Source organism: Rhinatrema bivittatum, chromosome 1 (assembly GCF_901001135.1).
Source record: "Rhinatrema bivittatum chromosome 1, aRhiBiv1.1, whole genome shotgun sequence".
Taxonomy (NCBI): Eukaryota; Metazoa; Chordata; class Amphibia; order Gymnophiona; family Rhinatrematidae; genus Rhinatrema; species Rhinatrema bivittatum.
Genome location: NC_042615.1, coordinates 238,930,777 through 238,951,775, shown reverse-complemented (window position 1 = coordinate 238,951,775; position 20,999 = coordinate 238,930,777). Strand labels below are relative to the sequence as shown.

Here is a 20,999-nt window from a genome sequence, read left to right as displayed (position 1 = left end):
GACAAATCTGGTCGGCTCTTTGGAGAACAATTGCTGCTATGAGTGCCTTTAGTGGGGTCTCAGGCTTTAAATTAAACATCAAAAAATCTGAAATAACGAATCTCACTGTTCCTAATGCTCAGCTTCCATTGCTGAAAACTATATTTTCCTTTAAATGGGCTGGAAAGAGCATTAAGTACTTAGGCATATGGATTAGTAGCTCCCTGTATGAGATATTAGAGTTAAACTATTCCCCACTCTTAAAGATCATATTTCAAGATTTAGATAGCTGATCTAGCCCTGCATTGTCCTGGTTGGGTAGAATAGCCTCTCTTAAAATGAACATAATCCCATGACTGGGATATTTTTTTCAGTCCCTCCCTATTCATATTCATATTCCTACTGCTACGCTGAAGGGCTGGCAATGACAAATGTTTGTCTTCATTTGGAAACGCAAACCTCTGCGCATAGCCAATAAAATAGTTTCATCATAAACTTCATGGCGGATTAGGAGTACCTAATAATCAGTGGTATTACATGACAGTGCAGCTTTGTGCTGTTTTGGATTGGCACAGGGAAAAAGATAGTAAGCAATAGGTATGGCTGGAGTGGGCTACGGTAGAAGGAATCCCTTTATGGGTTTTGGTTTGGCAGCCACGATCTTCTTGGCCGTCACTGCCCTGTATGCCTCTAACGACCAGCATGACGTTAAAGATTTGGCGACAATGGAAGGTTAAGCTGGTGGGCTGCCGTAGATATTTTTTCAATTCTGCTATAAATTTTAATTCGTTTTTCCCAGCCGGACCGGTCTCTTTATCACTTTTGGCATTGGGTGTCTCAAGGTCTTACTCACTTTGAATCTTTTAGGGGGCTCAGGGCTTAGTTACTTTTCAGGAGCTACAAGATAAATTTGAGTTAGGGCAGGGGGAAATTTTTCTTTTTCTCCAGATAAGGCATTTCTTGGTTTCAGAAAGGGTGGGGTCAGATTTATCACTGGGAAAGACTCAAGTTGAGCATTGGTGGGATCAAGCTGACTCCATGAAAGAGATGATTTCACACCTTTATAGATTTCTTAATCAGAACCCTTGTTGAAAATAGAATTTTGTTGTGGCCTGGGAGCACGATTTGGGGTGGGAGTTGTCGAATGAGGTTTGGGATCAAATTTACCTCTACATGAAACACAGCTCTGTTTCTGTGTCTCTGCAGGAAAATAGTTATAAAGTCCTATTAAGGTGGTACATTACTCTGGTGTGCCTCCATAAGGCCTTTCCAGATCAGACTGACCTTTGGTGGAATGGGGTATTTTTTTTCATATGTGGTGGCAGTGCTTTTTTCTTTTGCTCATAAGTTATTGGGGACTCCTATAAGCCCTCCTCCTGAATCTGTATTATTCAATCTGCCACAAGGGGGCTTTATTCTAGCCGATTCTGCTCTCTGCCTGATGTGCTTTGGCCCACAGCTAGAAATCTGATTTGGCCCCCACCATGGATGATGTCCAGCAGAAAATGGACAAGATTTGTTTTTTGTCTAAATTAACAGCCAATAAAAGTCATACTAAGTTTTATAAAATTTGGGATCCTTGGTTAACGAGGGGATCAGCCCACTTGTAAAATCCTTCCTAGATGCTGTCTTTCCTGATGGTCTTTTTGATTAAAATTTTTTTTTTTTTTTTTTAAAGATGCTGCTTTGTTCAGGTGCTCTTAATCATTTTGCCATATCCAGGTATTCTCTGTGTTTCTCTTATATATATATATTGGTTATGTTGGATGCACCAGGGAGTGAGTGAGGGGTAGGGTAGGAGAGTTAATGTTTGTAACCTTATGCCTTGGCTCCTTTATGGTTCTGTGTCCTTAGATGTGGGACACCTTTTTTTGACTGTTTTTATTTGCAGTCTATTGTATTTGCTGTTTCTACAATAAAATTATAATTTAGAAGAAAAAAAAAAAAAGGGGGAACCTGAAGCAGACCAGCAGCCATGCTACTGGGGAGGGAGAAGAGTAGCCAAGAGCCCAGAGAGAGGAGACCCCTGCTCAGGTGTGGAGAGTGACACAGTCTAAAATGGTAAGGGCCTGCCCATGCTAAATCCAGGAAGCAAGTCTTTCCGCTGCATACATTCTCCAGACCTCCAGCCAGCATCTGCTTCAGAGATAAACAGAGGGGATATCGCCTGAAGTGGTACCAGGTAGGACAGCTACTACCTGGTGATAATACCCTTATTCAATAAACATACACACGGTTAATGCGACTCCAACATTGCTCTAAGCTTCAGCGGCAATGAGGAAATGTGGAAAAAAGGATTTGCATTCACAAAAAAAGCAGGGAGTAGCTTGTTTGTAACAGCGGTTACTACCCCAAACCAAATAAGCCTGATACTTCACTTTCAATGCATAGAAAGCATAGCTCTCTGCTTCAAGGCAGGGGGGAATGAAGAAATGTGGATCTATATTCAAGCAACAACCAACAAGGACTGAATTACATAGTCTGGATAAACAGATAAGCATGGGTGTAGTTTGCTTATTGCGGTGGTTAATACCCCTAACTAATTAAGCTATTTCACTTAGATGCAGTTCCAACACTGCTTTCTACATTAATGGCAGGGGTGGAAGGGAAATAGAATTAAAAAGGTTACTAAGAGTAAGAGAAGTATGAGAGGAAAAAAAGTGCAAAAGCTTGCTGGGCAGACTGGATGACCGTTTGGTCTTCTTCTGCAGTCATTTCTATGTAAGTTAGCAATAAGTATTGGAGAAATTACTTACCTGATAATTTCATTTTCCTTAGTGTAGACAGATGGACTCAGGACCAATGGGTATAGTGTACTCCTGATAGCAGTTGGAGACTGATCAGATTTCAATCTGTCAGCCCTAGTACATATACTCCTGCAGGAAGTGCACCTCTTCAGTATTCTCTTCGAAAAACAATTGTGGATATATGTATGACTGAATAACTTGGATAACTTGATTAACTTTATAACTTGGTTAAATTAATTAATTTGAACTGGTTGAATTGGTTATAGCTGGAGAGCGCCAGTGCCCTCAACTGAGAAACCTTGACAAGCAGTAGGATGGGTGTCCTAGATGAAGGGAAGCATGGCTTACCCGTAAATTGCTCGCTGTCAGTGATATCACTCGAGTATTCCATGACTGACGGCAGCCGTGGGTGGGATGCTGAGTCCATCTGTCTACACTAAGAAAAACAAAATTATCAGGTAAGTAATTTCTCCTTTTCCTAGCGTGTAGCAGATGGACTCAGGACCAATGGGATGTATAAAAGCTACTCCCGAACTGGGTGGGAGGCTGCTCATGACCCACTTAGTACTGCCCTTGCAAATGCTGTGTCCTCTCGAGCCTGAACATCCAAGAGGTAAAACCCGGAGGTGTGGATGGAGGACCATGTCGCCACCCGACAGATCTCGGTGGGCGACAGCATCTTAGTTTCTGCCCTGGACACTGCCTGGGCTCTAGTGGAATGGGCCTTGACTTGTAAAGGCGGTGGCTTGCCTGCTTCTATGTAGGCCACCTTGATGACTTCTTTGATCCAGCAGGCTATGGTTGCTCACGAGGCCGCTTCCCCTTGTGTCTTCCTGCTGTGAAGGACGAATAAATGGTCCGTCTTTCGTACGGATTCCGACCTTTCCAGGTATCAGATTAGGAGTCTGCTGCCATTGAGATGGTGCAGACTACGAGACTCTTCCGAATTCTTATGCTCATCTGGCGATGGTAGCGAGATGGTTTGGTTGAGATGGAAGTGGGACACCACTTTGGGGAGGAATGACGGAACTGTGCGTAACTGGATGATTCCCAGGGTGAGTCTGAGGAACGGCTCCCGGCAGGATAGTGCTTATAGCTCAGAGATACGACAGGCCAAACAGACTGCCACCAGGAAGGCTGTCTTCAATGTTAATAGTCAGAGACAGGCCGCGAAGAGGTCTGAAAGAGGCTCCTGCTAAGAAATCTAGGACCAGGTTGAGGTTCCAAAGAGGCACCAGCCACTTTAGGGGTAGTCTGATCTACTTGACAACTTTCAGAAAGTGGGAGACATCTGGGTGAGAAGCTATGCTGACACTCTTGCTCTTGGTTCTGTAGCAGGACAATGCGGCTACCTGTACCTTGATGGAGTTGAGAGACAATCCTTCTGTAGTCCGTTCTGCAGGAATTCCAAAATCGCAGGAATTTTGACTGAGCGTGGAATGATGACGCAGTCCTCGCACCAGGCTTCGAATACTCTCCAAATCCTTATGTATGTTAGGGATGTGGAGAACTTGCGTGCTTGGAGAAGGGTGTCAATTACTGCCCCCAAGTATCTGCTCTTCCTCAGGCGAGTCCTCTCAATGGCCAGACCGTAAGAGAGAATCAAGCTGGATCCTCGTGGAGGATTGGTCCTTGTTGGAGCAGGTCTCTGTGTGGAGGTAGCGGGAGGGGGCTCCTTGTCAGCAGTCTTCGCATGTCTGTGTACCACGGTCTTCTTGGCCAGTCCAGGGCCACTAGAAGTACTGGTCCCCTGTGGTGTTCTATCTTGTGAATGATTGCGCCCAATAGGGGTCACAGCGGGAAGGTGTATAACAGAGTCTCCTGTGGCCAGGTCTGTACCAGGGTATAGATTCCCTGGGACTGGGGTTCCCGCCTGCGGCTGAAGAAGCTGGGCACTTGGGCGTTGGACCAGTTTGCCAGGAGGTCCATGGTTGGTGTTCCCCAACGGTTTACTATCAATTGGAATGATGTGGTCAACAGCCTCCATTCTCCTGGGTCTAGACTTTCTCTGCTGAGGTAATCCGCAGCGACATTTTCTTTCCCCGCGATATGGATGGCTGAGACCTCTTGAAGATTCGCTTCAACCCATGACAATAGGGGGTCTATTTCCAGAGACACCTGTTAGCTTCTGGTTCCTCCCTGACGGTTGATGTAGGCCACTGTTGTGGTGTTGTCCGACATTACTCTGACTGATTTGTCTCAGAGTCTGTGACCGAACCGTAGGCAGGCTAGTCTGACTGCCCGGGCTTCCAGGCGATTGATGTTCCACCCAGACTCTTGCTTGTTCCATTGCCCTTGGACAGTTAGCTCCTGGCAGTGTGCTCCCCATCCTCATAGGCTGGCGTCCGTGGTGAGCAGGATCCAGGGTAGTGAGGATAGTCTCACTCCTTGGCTCAGATGGCCTTCTTGTAGCCATCGTAGTTGGGTCCGAACTTTGTCCTGGAGCTGAAGGCGTACAGTGTAGTTCTGGGACAGTGGATTCCATTGTGATAGTAGTGAGTGCTGTAGGGGGTCTCATGTGAGCTCTTGCCCATGGCACTACTTCCAGTATGGATGCCATGAGGCAGAGGACTTGTATGTAAGCCCCATGCTGTGGGGCGAAGCTCGCTCAACAGGGTTCGCAACTGGGTCATTAGTTTTGATCTCATTGCTGGCATCAGGATGACCTTGTCTTGTTTGGTGTCGAACCGGACTCCCAAGTAATCTAGAGATTGGGAGGGCTGCAGACAGCTCTTGTTTGTGTTGACCACCCACCCAAGGCTCTCCAGTAGAGTTTTGACTCTGTTGGTCACCTGATGCCTTTCCTGTGGGGATTTCGCCCTGATCAGCCAATCGTCTAGATAAGGGTGTATGCAGATTCCTTCCTTCCTCCGTGTTGCTGCCACCACCACTATGATCTTGGTGAACGTCCGGGGTGCTGTGGCTAACCCGAATGGTAGTGCCCGGAACTGGTAGTGAAGGTGCAGGATAGTGAAACGTAGAAAACGCTGATGCTCTTGATGGATCGGAATGTATAGGTAGGCTTCCAACAGATCCGGTTGTATCGCCCTTATTATTGAGCGTAGGGTTTCCTTGCGGAAGCGAGGAATCTTCAGGTGACGGTTGACCGATTGGAGGTCCAGGATGGGCCTGAACGTTCCCTCTTCCTTGAGAACGATAAAATAGATGGAATACTGTCCAGTATTTGTTGTGGAGGCACCGCTGTTATAGCCTCTAAGGCTAGCAACCTGGTCAGTGTGGCTTCCACTGCCATCCTCTTGGAAGGGTCGTGGCAGGGGGATTCCACAAACTTGTCCGGAGGGAGGTGGTGGAAAGCCAGATAATATCCCTCTCGAATGATAACCCACTTGTCTGAAGTTATCTCAACCCATCTTTGGTAGAATAGGGCAAGTCTGCCCCCTATGGCTTCTTCCTTTGGACGGGTCAGCTGATTTTCATTTTGGGGTGCGACTGGGGCCTGGGCCCTAGCTGGCTCCCCTTTTGTTGTGCTTGTTCCAAAAGGACTGGCTCCTGCCTGCAGGGCGAGCCGCTTGAAATGTGCTGCTGTATGGGTTGAGCGCTGTGATCCTCTGCCCCTGGAAGTTCGGGGGAAGGGTCGCTGGCTTCTTATTCCTGTCCTCCGGTAGCAGCAGCAGTGGGGATTCGCCCCATTTGTTGGCTAGTTTCTCTAGTTCGCTTCCGAACAGGAGGGTTCCCTTGAAGGGCATCCTTGTGAGTCTCGTTTTGGAAGATGCGTTGGCCAACCAGCTTCAGAACCAGAGTTGTCTTCTGGCTGCCACGGCTGATGACACTCCTCTAGCTACGGTGCACACCAGATCAGAAGTGGTATCCTGAGGAATGATACTGCTGGTTCCAGGGCTTCCCCAGGAGTGATGTTCCTGATCTGAGATAAGCAGATGCATGTCACCACAGCACAGCATGCTGTGATCTGTAGAGACATAGTGGAGACCTCAAAAGACTGAGGATGGACTGAGCATCCTTGAGTGCTGCTCCTCCCTCAACTGGGATAGTAGTGCCTTCGAGACCGCACAGACCATGGCATCCACTTTTGGACATGCCAGGAGGTTTTTGGCAGCTGGGTCCTGAGGGTACATGGCTGCCAGAGCACGCCCCCCTTTGAACGTAGTCTCTGGGGCATCCCATTCCAGGTAAATTAGCTGCTGGACGGCTTGTAACAGTGGAAATGACTGGAGGTCTGACGAAGTCCCTCTAGCAGGGGATTCGTCTTAGGTTCCCCCGAGGTACTTGTGCCCGGGATAGCAAGCTCTTTCAAGCTGTTTGTGACCAGGTCTGGAAGCTCATCCTTGGTGAAGAAGCGTCTCATGGTTCAGTGGGGCTCTGAACCCGGAGGGAGTTCCCTTTCCTCCATGATTCCTCATCTGAGTTGTCTGTGTCTCTGAAGGTGGGGCTTCTGGGTGGTGGAATCACCTCCCTGGGCATAGAGGGTCCCGGGATGTTGAGGTCCTCTGGTGGAGGTTGTGGCTGTATTATTGGAGGCTCCGGCTGCATGTGGACGAAGGTATGCAGGCCTTTGAAGAATTCCACCCAGGAGATAGATGCTGGGTCTAAATTAAGAGGTGTTGTGTCCCTGGGGAGTCCCGTCTGAGGGAGGATCCTGCTGGGAGACGCTAGGTCCAGCATACTGTTTGAGGAGCTGGAACCCGGCACTGGCTGGGGGGAGGTTATGGGCTGGATCCCCCAGGGCCTCCTTGCACTGTATACATAGGGCAGTGGCCTCCTCATGCTGTGCAGCTCTAATGTGGCATGCTGGGCAGAGGCCCTGAGCCTTGAGCTTCTTTTCGGGTGGTGCCATGGCTTTGTGCACGTAAAATACAGTTATGTGCTCCGGTACGTCGAAGTTGTGCACGTAGATTTGGTGCGCGCTCAGTAGATGTGTGCGCACAGATTGGAGTTATGTGCCCGGCGCAGTAAGCGTGTGGCTATGCGTGTCGCTTGTGTGCATGGTACTTGGGCGTGCTGAGTTGTGCGCACAGATCGGGACGGCGGAAAGGGCGGCGAACAGATCAAAATGGATCAACCCAGTGGCACTGGTCCCGGCTGGCGACCTGGGCGACTCCTTGAGCTTTGGAGACCGGAGACTTTTAAATAGATTTCTACCTTACCTTGTCTCAGTGCTTCCTGTTCCGGGTGGTCTCTGGCTGCGGGGGGAGAGGGAAAATACCTTCACCACCGCGCTCGAAGTTGCACCCGCTGCCTCTCAGCCTTACCTGATGTCGGGGTCTAGGTCCCCACCGAGGGTCGGCCGCCGGGCCAAGGCTTACCTCCGAGGGATCGCGGAAATCACCTCAGGAATTCTCAACTGGGGGAGGGACCCAATGTGTGTCACTGCAGGAGAGCAGGGCTCATCTGTAGAGGTAAGATTCCTTCTTATTTTGGTTTTCTTTGGTAAGATTACTCTAACGCTGTGCACGTGAGAATAGAGTCCCTAACTGCTATGGAGATGGAAAATACTGAAGAGCTGCACTTCCTGCAAGGGTATATGTACTAGGGCTGACGTCAGCTTGAAATCTGATCCGTCTCCAACTGGTATCAGGAGTACACTATACCCATTGGTCCTAAGTCCATCTGCTACAAGCCAGGAAATAATAGATTAAGCAGGCTAAGGTTTATGACATATCTGTTACCATCCATGATAGGGAAAATTGGTGCTTAGTAGCTAGGATATTAGAGACAGAAATTATTTTCTAAATGCTAAACCCTGCCAGATCTGATAAAAGCCTATTTATGAGGAGAATACACATTGTCTTTTTCTGACTTAAGATTGTAAGTAAGGTGGGAGGACAGCTGGCAGTGTCTTGTAATAGACAGACCCCTAAACTTGCTTACAGCATGTAAAAATAATATACATGTTGCTGTGATATTTTTACCTTGGATGATTATGAATATCTTTTTTCATGTACAATCTGTTATACATGCACAATCTTTAATTGGGTGTGGTAAGGGCTAGTATGTACAGTTTGCTTAGTGCTTCTGATATCCTTGCACTGACCTGGTGAGAGTGTGCCACACACTGACTCCCCACTATTCAACCATTTCCCACTTCTCCAGGGGGCAAATGCTGCGGAAATGGGGGAGGCAGGTTGTAGTGTTTCTGGTAGTGTTGGCAGGGTTGTCAGCTTCCAAGAAATATCAGATATACACTTTCTGCTATTTCTTTGGGAATTCTGACCCTTCCTTTCTCCCTTCTGTAAACATTTCCAGTCACCGGAAGGGGCAGACTCCAAGGGGACTCTCTGCCCCCCTATGACCCTCTCAATGATTTGACCTGTGCTTTGCTTCTGGGGCAGGGGCAGGCACCATCTCATAGCTTGCCTCAGGCAGCAGATTGCCTTGAGCCACCTGTTTCATAGCCCGCTGATTTCACCGTTAACTCCCCCCAATGACATGCTTTTATAAATTCCTCGAGTTGTCCCAAGGTATGCAAGGAGGGGGCTACTCTGTTTCATTGCTTGTGTATGTCCCAAGATCTCTGTTTTGGGATAGTATATCTCATGCCTTATTGTTAAGGAACAAGAATTGTTTTTGTCATTAATGCCTGTTTTAGGCCTAATGGGTTGTAAAGTGTTGGGCCAATTAGTGTGGAAACATTATGGTCAATTTCTAAATAAAGCTTGTGTTGCTAAGCGCTGCGTTGGATTTCAGAAGAGCTTCCTATGCTGGCAATGTGGAATTTACAAATGCTTAAGTTATTTATGAGACAGTATTTTCTACACTGGACTAAAATGAAAGAGAGGCTATTGGAGTATTTGGGGGCCTTTTCGAGACCCTGCCTGAGGAGATCAAATCCATTATATCCTGTGCCTTAATCCTGGAAGTCATGATTTTTTTTTTGACTGGGTTAACTTTTCTTTATAGTCTTGGAATGAAGGATTCCAATGCCTTTGTGGCATTTCTTATTGAACTGTTGCTTTCTCTGCAGTGTATAGCATTTGGACTGGACAAATGTTAATAGTTGGTGGGAGGGAAGAAATGGGTGTGGGGATGAAAAATGTACAAAATGTTGAGTATGTAACCATTCTTTGGATTGGTATTTACAATTGCTTTCACTAATAAAATGGGGGGGGGGGGGGGGGGGGAGGAAAGACATTCAATCTTATGGACAGAGATTACAACTCGATAAAGATCCACAGTTTATGCTCCCAGTGCTTATGGACCAGATGGCTTTTATTAAAGGGCAGGTGTCCACAGTCAATTCCAGAAAACATATTTTGTACTTCACAAAAAAGAAGGGGATTGGTATCTAATTACCTCTTTAGATGCAGCTAAGGCTTTTTAACAGCTTAGTATTACATAAATTTGAACTTCCAGTCAGGCCGATACAGTAAGGACGCGGTAGAAAAAGTGCAGCAGGGCAGGGCGCCCGCTTGTTTGCCACACGCACAGTCCGGATCACATACCGCTCCATACAGTATTTAAATGGCTTCAACGGCAGGGGAGAAGTAAAACTAATACTTCATGCATATCCAGCATAGCTCCCTGCTTCAACGGCAGGGGAGAAGTAAAACAACCAATAAGGGCTGAATAACATAGTCTGGGTAAAACAAATAAGCATGGGTGAAGCTTGCTTATTGCGGCGGTTACTACCCCTAACTAATCAAGCTTGATATTTCACTCGGATGCAGCTCCATCACTGCTCTCTACATTAATGGCGGGGGTGGAAGGGAAATAGAACCAAAAAGCTAAGAGAAACAGATAAGTATGAGAAAAAAAATGTGTGAAGCTTGCTGGGCAGACTGGATGGGCCGTTTGGTCTTCTTCTGCCGTCATTTCTATATTTCTATAAATGCAAGGCGCGTCCAAGCAGCGTCCATGAAGCGCAATCCATTTTACTGTATAGGCGCTACGAAAGGATGGAGCCCTCTGAAATGTCAAGTTTCTGTAGGGTCAAAAGCATTGGGAGCCCCTGGATCAATACCTCATAGGCAAGGGGCACTGTAATTGCTTTCTCTTCTCTTTTGGTAGACAGGGAACTGGAGACTCACCCCATTTAATGGCCAGCTTTTCCAATTCACTTCCAAGAAGGAGTGATCCTTTATTTACATTTATATTCTGCTTTTTGAACTTTTTTCAGCACTTCAAAGTGGATTACATTCAGGTACTATAGGTATTTCCTTATCCCCAGAGGGCTTACAATCTAAGTTTGTACCTGAGGCAATGGAGGGTAAAGTAACTTAACCAAGGTCACAAGGAGCGACAGTGGGACTCTAATCCTAATCTCCTGGTTCATTGCCCACTGCTCTAACCACTAGGCTACTCCTCATGCAGGCGCGTGTGTGTATGTTTGCTGGCTTGTGGCCAGAGCCATGTCCATTTTATAACATAGAAACGACGCCAGAAGACGACCAAATGGCCCATCCAGTCTGCCCAGCAAGCTTCACACTTTTGTCATACTTATCTGTTTCTCTTAGCTCTTTGGTTCTATTTCCCTTCCACCCCCACCATTAATGTAGAGAGCAGTGATGGAGCTGCATCCAAGTGAAATATCAAGCTTGATTAGTTAGGGATAGTAACCGCCACAATAAGCAAGCTACACCCATGCTTATTTGTTTACCCAGACTATGTTATTCAGCCCTTATTGGTTGTTTTTCTTCTCCCCTGCCGTTGAAGCAGAGAGCTATGCTGGATATGCATTGAAAGTGAAGTATCAGGCTTATTTGGTTTGGGGTAGTAACCGCCGTAACAAGCCAGCTACTCCCCGCTTTGTGAGTGCAAATCCTTTTTTCCACATTTCCTCTTGCTGTTGAAGCTTAGAGCGATGTTGGAGTCACAGTAATCATGTGTATGTTTATTGAATAAGGGTATTATCTCCAGGCCGTAGCCGTCATTCTGGCGAGCCACCCACTCTTCATTGACAGCCTCTTGACTTTATGGATCCACAGTGTTTATCCCACGCCCCTTTGAAGTCCTTCACAGTTCTGGTCTTCACATAGGGCATCTTTGTAAGATTTGCCTTGGAGGTTGTGTCTGTTGACCAGTTCCTCAGCCATAGCTGTCTTCTGGCCACCACCACCGCGGCCACTCCTCTGGCCAAAGTACAGACTAGATTTGATCCCGTGTCAGCTAAAAAGGCAGCGGCAGGTTCCATACCCACTCTGGCATTCACTCCCGAGTCATCCACCTCCTGAGAGAATAGGCACGAACAAGCTACCAGGGCACATCAAGAAGCAATCTGTATGGTCATTGCTACTGCATCAAAGGCCTGTTTAAGGATAGACTCCATCCCTCTATCATGTGCTTCCTTTAAGGCTGCTCCTCCCTTCACTGGCATAGTTCGCTTGGAGGTGGCACAGACCAGTGCATCCACTTTAGGGAAACACAAACACACTCACTGCTGGATCCAGTGGGTATAGAGCTTCTAACTCTCGTCCCACTTTAAAACTTGCTTTTGGGGCATCCCATTCCAGATCAATCAACTCCTGGATGGCTTCCAGTACCGGAAAGTAGCACGAGGCTTTCCGTAGGGAAATCAGAATGGTTTTCTTTGGTTTCGTCATGGATTCCACCCCAGGAACTCCCAGCATCTTCAGGGTCTTGGAATCCAGGGCCAGCAATTCGTCTCTATGGAAAAACCGCAACATGGTCCGCTATGGTTCTAAATCAGGGGGGGGGATTTCCCCATCTTCCAAGGAATCTGGATCCTCTTCTTCATCCATGCCATCCAGGCCCCTGCCAGGGATACCCTTGCTGAGTCTCATGCCTCGAGATCTGCCGATAGGACTGGGAGAGGGAGGACTTACTGGCTGAGGTTCCACCCGGACAGGGGTAAGTGAGGTAGCAGACTGCACTGTACAAAGGCTTGAAAGGCCCTGGAAAAATTCCATCCAAGAGAAGGCACCTAGATTCATGCCTAGCCCAAGAGGTACTGGGGTAGGTGCCGCTGAATTTCCCTCTCCCATGGATGACCCAGTCCCAGGGTACTCAGATCCTGGGTACTTCCAGTTAAGGCTGTGGATAACCCATCCACTGAATGGGAGGAGCCGGGCTTAGTAAAGACCAGGGAGGCCAACTCTCCCTGGGCTTCCTCACAGTGCTGACATAAGTTGGAATCCAGGTCAGATTGTGAAGCCCTAATATGACATGCAGCGCAGAGAGAAAAGCGCTTATGTTTCTTGGCTGCCAGAGCCATTGGCGGAAAACTATGTTCTGTCAGCCTGTGCTGAATTTTATGCGCACAAATTTTGGGCACCTAGGTGGGATGCGGCGAGGTGCATGCACAGCCAGTGTGCCAGGCTTTACCTATATTCTGCACTCAGTAGGTTGTGCATGTATGTTTGTGTGGGCAGAGCTGACACACTGCGCGTAGTGATGTTCTATGAAGGGCAATATAGCACACACAAAGACGTATGCAAGATGGCCCGCCACAGCCTACCACATGATGTGCCAAGCCTAAAGTGGGGCCTAGCCCACTGGGGGGCCCGCTCAACCTGCTCGGAAGCCACTTCCCCTTATCCCAACGGGATCGGGAACAATGTCGGTATGGCGCACCAAGCAAGGAGACCGGATGAAGTCTTACCGAAAACCCTCCGAATGTCTTTGAATCGGGAGGCAAACTTTTTTTTTTTTTACTTACCTGGGCTCAGCACTTACCGGCTGAGTACAGAGACTGTCTCCAGCTGCAGGGGGAGAGGGCTTTGGCCATTACCACTGCGCTTGACTTTCTGCACCCGGTTCCTTTCAGCTGCTTAAGCAGCAAAGTCCATGCCAGGAACCAGCTACCGGACCAAGGCACACCTCTGAGGGATCTCGGAAATAGCTTCAGGAATTTTCAACTGGGGGAGGGTCCAATTTAAATGCAGAATTTCTCCTTCCAAAAAGTATAGCAATCCCCATAGAAAGAGGTACGCCCACCATCTGGCTACATGCTAGGAAAACAGCCTATTTTGACCTAAAACCCACTGGGGGATGGGTGGTGGTGGTGTCCCAAATGGCCCTTCATGCCTCATGTCCTTGCAAAGGCCTGAGATCCGAATCGCACCTCTACAGCCCCTAGACTTGGGAAATCTTTCCCACATTGAAAGAGAGACACTATGCTACTGTGTGGTTCTGTACACTGCACACAAGTCGCCACTTACCCTGTATCTCCTCCCTTACTGGACAGGGATCCTTCGACTATCCCCACACCAAGGGAGGAATGGCTTACAAAGAAATGGGACTTTTTTTTTTTTTTTTTACACATCAGGAACCCAAAACAAAGTACCGCTAAAGCCCTGATTCAGCTGGAGATCAGAAAGCAACCAGCTGCACAACTCCACTTGGTCCTTTTTATTTAATCTTAAAGGGACAACACTTTAAAGCCTAAAACCCAATGAAATTTAAATCAAATACTTTCCTTAGATATCTTCAGCAGGAGAGAGAAGATCAAGGATAAGGAAGCCAGCACCGCTGGCTATCACCCCCCTTCTTAATATCCTGGCACAAGCCAAATAAGGCCCATGACCCCTGCTCTTCCCTACTCTACTGGGGGATGTTCCTGCCAGCAGGACATAGCACCTCTGGGAATAAATTTTCATGTTCACAGTCTGACTGCAGGTTTGGTACCTCCACCATATGCTGGAAACAGAATATTGAGCAACTGCAGATGGCACACGATCTTTGTTCCACTGGTACAGTAAAGCTTTTCTTCTCTGTTTCCATCTGCTGGTAGGGGAGAAAAACCCATTCATCTGGACTGCTATGGGGAACAACAAGGAACTGATCCTTTACTGTTGGGTCCAGCACTCATGAACATTTTAAGAATTTAAGAGAAGGTATCTAGCTAAAAAATTAACTATTCCAAATCAGAGTTTTTCCTAGTTGAGGGCTTGCATTTCAGATAGTCTTGATTTTAGGGTTGTGTGGGACATAAGAATAAAGATATGCCATACTATGTCACAGCAAGGTCCATCAAGCCCAGTATTCTGTTTCTAACAGTGATTAATCCAAGTTATGGTACCTGGCAAGTACCCAAACATTAAATAGATACCATGCTACTAATGCCAGCAACAAGCAGTGGCTATTCCCCAAGTCAACTTGCTTAATCGTTTATGGACTTCTCCTCCAGGAACTTATCCAAACCTTTTTTAAACCCACCTATACTAACTGTCTTAACAGTTTTAAAAATTTAAGGATATAGGTCATTGGAAAATAAAGACCTCTTTAACGGAAAATTATGGCCCGGTCGTTGTTAAAATAAAGAGATTTATTGGACTGGTATGATATTCCAGTGTCCTGGATAGGCAGTATTGATCTGCTCAAAAAGAATATTCTGCCTAGGCTTTTATATATGTTTCAGTAAGTTCCATATCATGTACAGGCTAGAATGTTTGTCTAATTACAAAGTGCTATGAAAAACCTCATCTGGTTCCTTTTAGAAAAGGAGCAGATGAATGCTGTTGAACTGGTCACATTTATTTTTATCCCTTTCGGGACTGTCTCTGCAAATAGATCTACCCTGGGTAGATATTTTGGCTCATATATGTCAGATTTGATTTCAGGTATGTAAATTCTTAGGAATTGCAGGGGAGATAGGCAAAATTGGTGAAACTATAAGATCTTATCTATTATTGTAATGGCTTTTATCTTGGCCTCCCTGACACTACTCTGCAACTTCTTCAATTGCTTCTCAATACTACTGCTCGTTTGATCTCTGGTGTCAAACGACATATGGATATCACCCTGACACATACATTTACATTGGTTGCCTGAACTGCGTATAAAATTGGCCTGTTTTCAAACTAACTCACTTGGGCTTGTGCCTCTGGTCAAATGCCTTACTCAAAATGCATCAACCCTGCTGACAGTTAAGATCTTCCCAGAGAGCCCTGCATGGTGTTCCATCTCTAAAATGGGCCTCTTTGTAACTAGGGGGTCTGCCTTTTTAGTGTTATGGAATTCCTTTCCTGTCCATCTGTGAATTAGTATCTGTATTAAAACATTTAGAGGTCTTCTGAAAACCTTATTCAAGATGGCTAATTATTAACTCTGAAGTCGCCTTTCCCCTCCGGGTTCCTGGTTTTTGTAATCTTTGAATGCTGCTTAGGCCTTTTTGTGTTAGGCAACTAATAAATCTCAATAAATGCAAATGTAAATACATATCTGGAAGCACCTTTATGCGAGAGATATGAGACTGGGGAGTGCAAGGTCTTGCTTTTGTAGAGCAACTTTGCACTGAAAATTGTCTCAAAACATTTCAATCCCTTAGACAGGAATTTCATCTAAATTAGGAACCATTCCATATATATTTTTGAATTAGGAGAGGGCTGAATAAAGTTCTGAATATTCATGTACCTTGATCCCAAACTCAGTGGGATGGAATACTTTCATTAAAAAGGTATCTCCATATATTATTGACCAAAGTAGTATGAGAAACCCAGAGACAGCCGATTAGTAAATGGTACAAAAATTTGGGAACATTAATGAATGGGAATTGCAAAGATATTTAGACAGTATTAGAGATTGAATAATGGTTGGTAATTAAGATGTACCATTTTGTAATACTTCTAGCAATGGTAAAGTGTTTCTAGTACATTGTCAGATGTATTATATTTTTCTATTTACACCCCTTTGTTAAATAGTAAAGTGTAGTATTATTTGTATGCTAAAATTTTAAACAGTTATAAGAATGAAAAAAATAAAATATTCAACTTGCCAAATAAAATAATTTATTCTGTACACAGCACATTGAATTTGTGTAAAGTGAGAAAATCAGAATAATGCAGACTTGGTGCACTGGCATGAGAAAATCCGTGCAGCTGAACACAAATACTGCAATTTCTCTTATTTTACCTATTCTATACCAACAACCCTATTTAGTATACATCTGTACAAGATTAGTTTATTTCCTGACACAGCTCTCTCAAATGTGATCCAGGAGCTAGTGATTAAACCCTGCTTACAAACTGCATCACTTAAGTTTTGGTTCCCTTGAAAACAGCTTCCATGGACTTGACAGGAAAAGTTGTAGAAATTATTTCTGCTCCTGGTCACTGTCATCATCGCTGTCGCTGCTGTCACTGCTTTGTACATCCAAATCCACCAGAGTTTTCCTACAAAAGATAGATGGATGGCATCAACTAACATGTTTCAATAGCTACAGCTCTGTTCAAAATGTTTAGGCATCCCTGTTCAAATTGTATGTTTCTATGAATCTCTAAGTGAAATGAAACCGACGCAAGAGCTACATCGTACAATTTTAGCCAAGTGAAGACATGTACATATTTTCCAGGTTTTGTATTATGTAGTAGGGTTGGCATGAGGATCACAGCTTTCTTGAGAAGGATTACAAAAAAACCTGATAAGCAGGCAACAAGCTACAATGCTGTTGGGGAACTTTGCCAAGCATAAGTGAAGAGCCCATCGAGATTCTATCATGTTACAAGTGAAACTAAATATTTAATTTTTTTTTTTTTTTTTTTTATTTTTTTTTAATGGGATTCATATATGAATGAGAATTTTTGAAAATTTTATGACATCACAACTGGACATTTGTTGCTAAGTACAGTTTTCGCACCTGAAATATATATATTTTTTTAACCAAAAAAAACCATACGATTATATTAAAGTCAGATCATATTATGATACAAATAGATTCACTGGCCTGGATATGAAACCGATGGGAAATAACTGAGGTGTAAGTGGGAAGATTCAAAGATTGTGAGACCCACTTGCTCACAGGAAGAAAGTTATACATCTTTTTGCAATTTTTAATGCAAAATTACCATTTTCTGATTGCAACAGATTGAAAATAAAAAAAAAGTGAATATGGTATGTGAAAAAGTTTGGACACACTTCCAGTTGATTCATTACTAATTTTTTTTTTTTAATAAGTTGTTAAGTCCTAACAAGTTGATCGTGGATAGATATTTCCAGGGTAAAAAGGAAGAGTATAGTAGTGGGGATATACTACCACCCATCTGGCCAGGATGAGGAAACAGATTATAAACTGCTAACAGAAATTTGACTGGATAGGAAAATGGGCAATACAGTAACAGGAGACTTCAATTACCAGAGTAGTAAGTGAGGTAAAATTTGTAGATACAGAACCAACCAAAAGGGAAACTACATTAGATCTAGTTTTCAGTGAAACACAGGATTATGGTGCAAGAGATAAAGATGGTGGATCCACTTGGCAACAGTGATTGTAATGTAATTAAATTTGACATAACCACTAGAGGGCAAAAACTAAGGGAAACTATTGCAGGAGACTATGATAAAATGAGGAAATTTGTTAGGAAAAAGGACCCTAAAAGGAGCAAGTCACAAGATGTTTGCAGGAGGTGTGGACACTGATTAAAATTACCATTCTTGAGGCCCAGATAAAATGCATTAAAAAAAGGTAAAGGAAAGCCAAATGACTGCTGGCATGTTTTAATGAGGCGAAACAGGTAATTAAGGCCAAAAATGCATCTTTCAAAAAATGGAAAGCAGACCCAAATGAGCAAAATAGAAAAGGCATAAGCACTAATAAATGAGATACATAAAAGTAATTTAACATGCTAAGAGAGAATCTGAAAAGGAGTCCTAGTGAAAATGCAGATGCTTACACATAGCTATCCAGGGGACCTAGGTCTGAGGTTCAGGCAGCAGTATTGATAAATTTAAACAAATTAAAAACATGACTATTCAAAACATATAATTTAACTTAAAACATCAGAATATGGAGACTGGGAGAGGAGAGGCGGCTCCGACCAGCTGATCCCAGAGCGTAATTCGACCTGCTCCGACGGAGCTTTAGCCTCGGACAGCCTAGAGCACCCTGACATCATCCTGGGATGCCAGAGGGGGCCTTCTTAATTGGCCCTGCAGCAGTGCGCCAAAGGGGCACGCGGCTTTGTCCAACTCGGGAATTTCTAACTCCTACTGCTGCCTATTTTGAAGACTCCTCCAAGTAAGTCCCTTTCTCTCCCTTTATTTCCACTGTGCATCAACTCGTCGAATCGTATGGGGAAGAAGAGGAAAGGGACTGTTCATGTTTTCCCTTCCAACCCCACAGTTCCTCTCACTCCTGTGTTCCAACCGACTATCAATGGGTTTTTGCAGTCTTTGGGGACCAATACATCATCAGGGATGCCTCAGATTGGCATGGAGGCTACTGCTGCTTTTATCTCAAGGAATTCCACCTCCCTTAGCCCTGGCCTCCGCCTGCCACCTAGATTGGACTCTGTGCCTTTAACAGGTTCACAGGAGAATTACTTACAGCCTTCAAGTGCTTTACAGGCTTCTCCTGTGATGGGGAACCTGTTATGTTGGACTCTCAGGCTGTGTCAGATGTTTCTAATTCCCTGGTGACATCTGCTCCTGGTACTTTTTCTAATCTTCCTGAGATACCTGCGCAGATTTCCATGCAAACACTTTGGACTGCTATCAAGGGACTGGAAATTTCTCTTGGGTCAAAAATTGAAAATATTTCAACGGCTGTTGGCTCTATCCATCCTCAGGTTTTGGGGCATGATACAGTTATTAAGAACAACACAGAACATATTTCTAATTTGGAAAATCAATGTGAAACATCAGGAAAAAGTGACACAGCTTTGATTAAAGGGCAAGAATTTAATGAACGTAAGTTAGAAATCTTAGAAAATAATTCAAGGAGATTGAATTTAAGAATTCTAAATTTTCCTAAGTCATCTGGTATTTCACCTATTGAAATGCTTAGGAAATTTTACGTAGAGGTACCATATGATACTATTCTTCCTATTACCAAGGCCTCTTATATTTCCTCTAGACCATCTGTTGAACCTCTGAGTAATCCCCCAACACAACCTAATGTACTAGATAATTTAACAGCTATACTCCAGGATTCTCAAGTCGATACTGAGGGATTTGCCACCTTATTGGTGGTATTTGCCCTGGAACCTGATAGAATCTGGACCATGAAAATATTTTTTCGTGCCTCAGACAAAAGGTTCTGTGGCCAACAGCTTGCAATATTTCCTGATCTAGCAAAAACACCCAGCTGAGATGGAAAGTGGGTTTTTTTTTGCAAAAAAAGACAGCTAGTGTTAGATATAGGTCTTACATTTCTTCTTCTTCAATATCCATGTAAATGTTTAGTTAAACTAGGCACTCTTAAATATGTTTGATCCAGATCGGTTAGAAGATTTTTGTTTATTTTATTTATTTAAAAACTTTTCTATACCGTCGCTAAGTTATATACCATCGCAATGGTTTACAAATAGGCACATAGACTAAGGTAAGTAAATGTAGGTTCTCGTACATTCTAACAGGTGCAAAATAGAGAAAGACCCTTATCTATTTCCTCTTAATAAATTGTTAATAGAGTCCAAGATTTAGCGGATTTATAAAGATTTTCTGGTCATATTCCCTCTTATTTTTCAACTTTAATACGGGCCCCTATTAGAGGTCTTATTAGAACGATTGCCTATATTACTCCTTTGTATTTAATTTGTTTTCTTCTATGCTTGTTCGATATTCCATGTATGTTAAGTTTTTGACTAAGAATTTTGGAAAAATTAAGAAAATAAAGAATTAAAAAAACATCAGAATATACAGAACCGCAAAGACAAGAACAAAAGATAATTGAATCATGAAGAATAAATCAAATAAGAGAATACATGATTCTCAAAGCAACTCACTAAAATGTGAAAACATGTCGTTTTAATCCATATTCTTTGCCTTATGTACTAGATTTTAATATGTACTAAAACATTTCTCGATAGATATTAATGCCTGCCTCTGTAGCCAACCTTTGTTTGTTTGTTGAGTTATAACTATGAATGTGGAACAACGATATACAAAATGTCTAAATAAAACAAAACACAAAGAAGCTTGCCATAGAGGTAAAAACAAATAAAAGCTTTTTCAAGCACATTTGAAGCAGAAAGCCTGTGAAGGAGTCAGTTGAATTGCTAGGTGGCTGAGGGGTAAAAGAAGGAGGTCAAGAAAATAGCAGAAAAGCTAAAACTAATTTTTCGCTTCTGTCTTTACTGAGGTGGTCAGGATAATACTTATAGGAAATATTTTTTTGATGGTGATGACTGAACTAAATGAAATCGCTGTGAAACTGCAGATGTAATAAATCAGAATGACAGACTAAAGAACAAATAATCACCAGGACCTGATGGTATCTACCCCAGAGTTGTAAAGGAGCTCCAACATGAAATTGCAGACCTGGTTTTGATGATTTGAAACCTACTATTTAAAACAGCCACGGTACTTGAAGACTGGAGGATGGCTATTATAATGCCAATTTTTAAAAAGAGTTCTGATGTGATCCAGGAAACTATAGACTGGGTAAAATGGTAGAAGCTATTC

At 44.1% G+C, this 20,999-nt stretch overlaps 1 protein-coding gene across 2 annotated transcripts in view; it reads right to left on the bottom strand.

The window, feature by feature from the left end:
- Positions 1-16,364: 16,364 nt before the first annotated feature.
- PTCD3 (pentatricopeptide repeat domain 3) overlaps positions 16,365-20,999 on the bottom strand; it is a 189,088-nt gene continuing 184,453 nt past the window's right edge. For both annotated transcript variants that reach the window (XM_029592766.1, XM_029592767.1), the window contains one exon: positions 16,365-16,771. In XM_029592766.1, the coding sequence (XP_029448626.1) occupies positions 16,693-16,771 (79 nt within the window). In that variant the 3' untranslated portion in view covers positions 16,365-16,692. The remainder of the gene's footprint in view (positions 16,772-20,999) is intronic.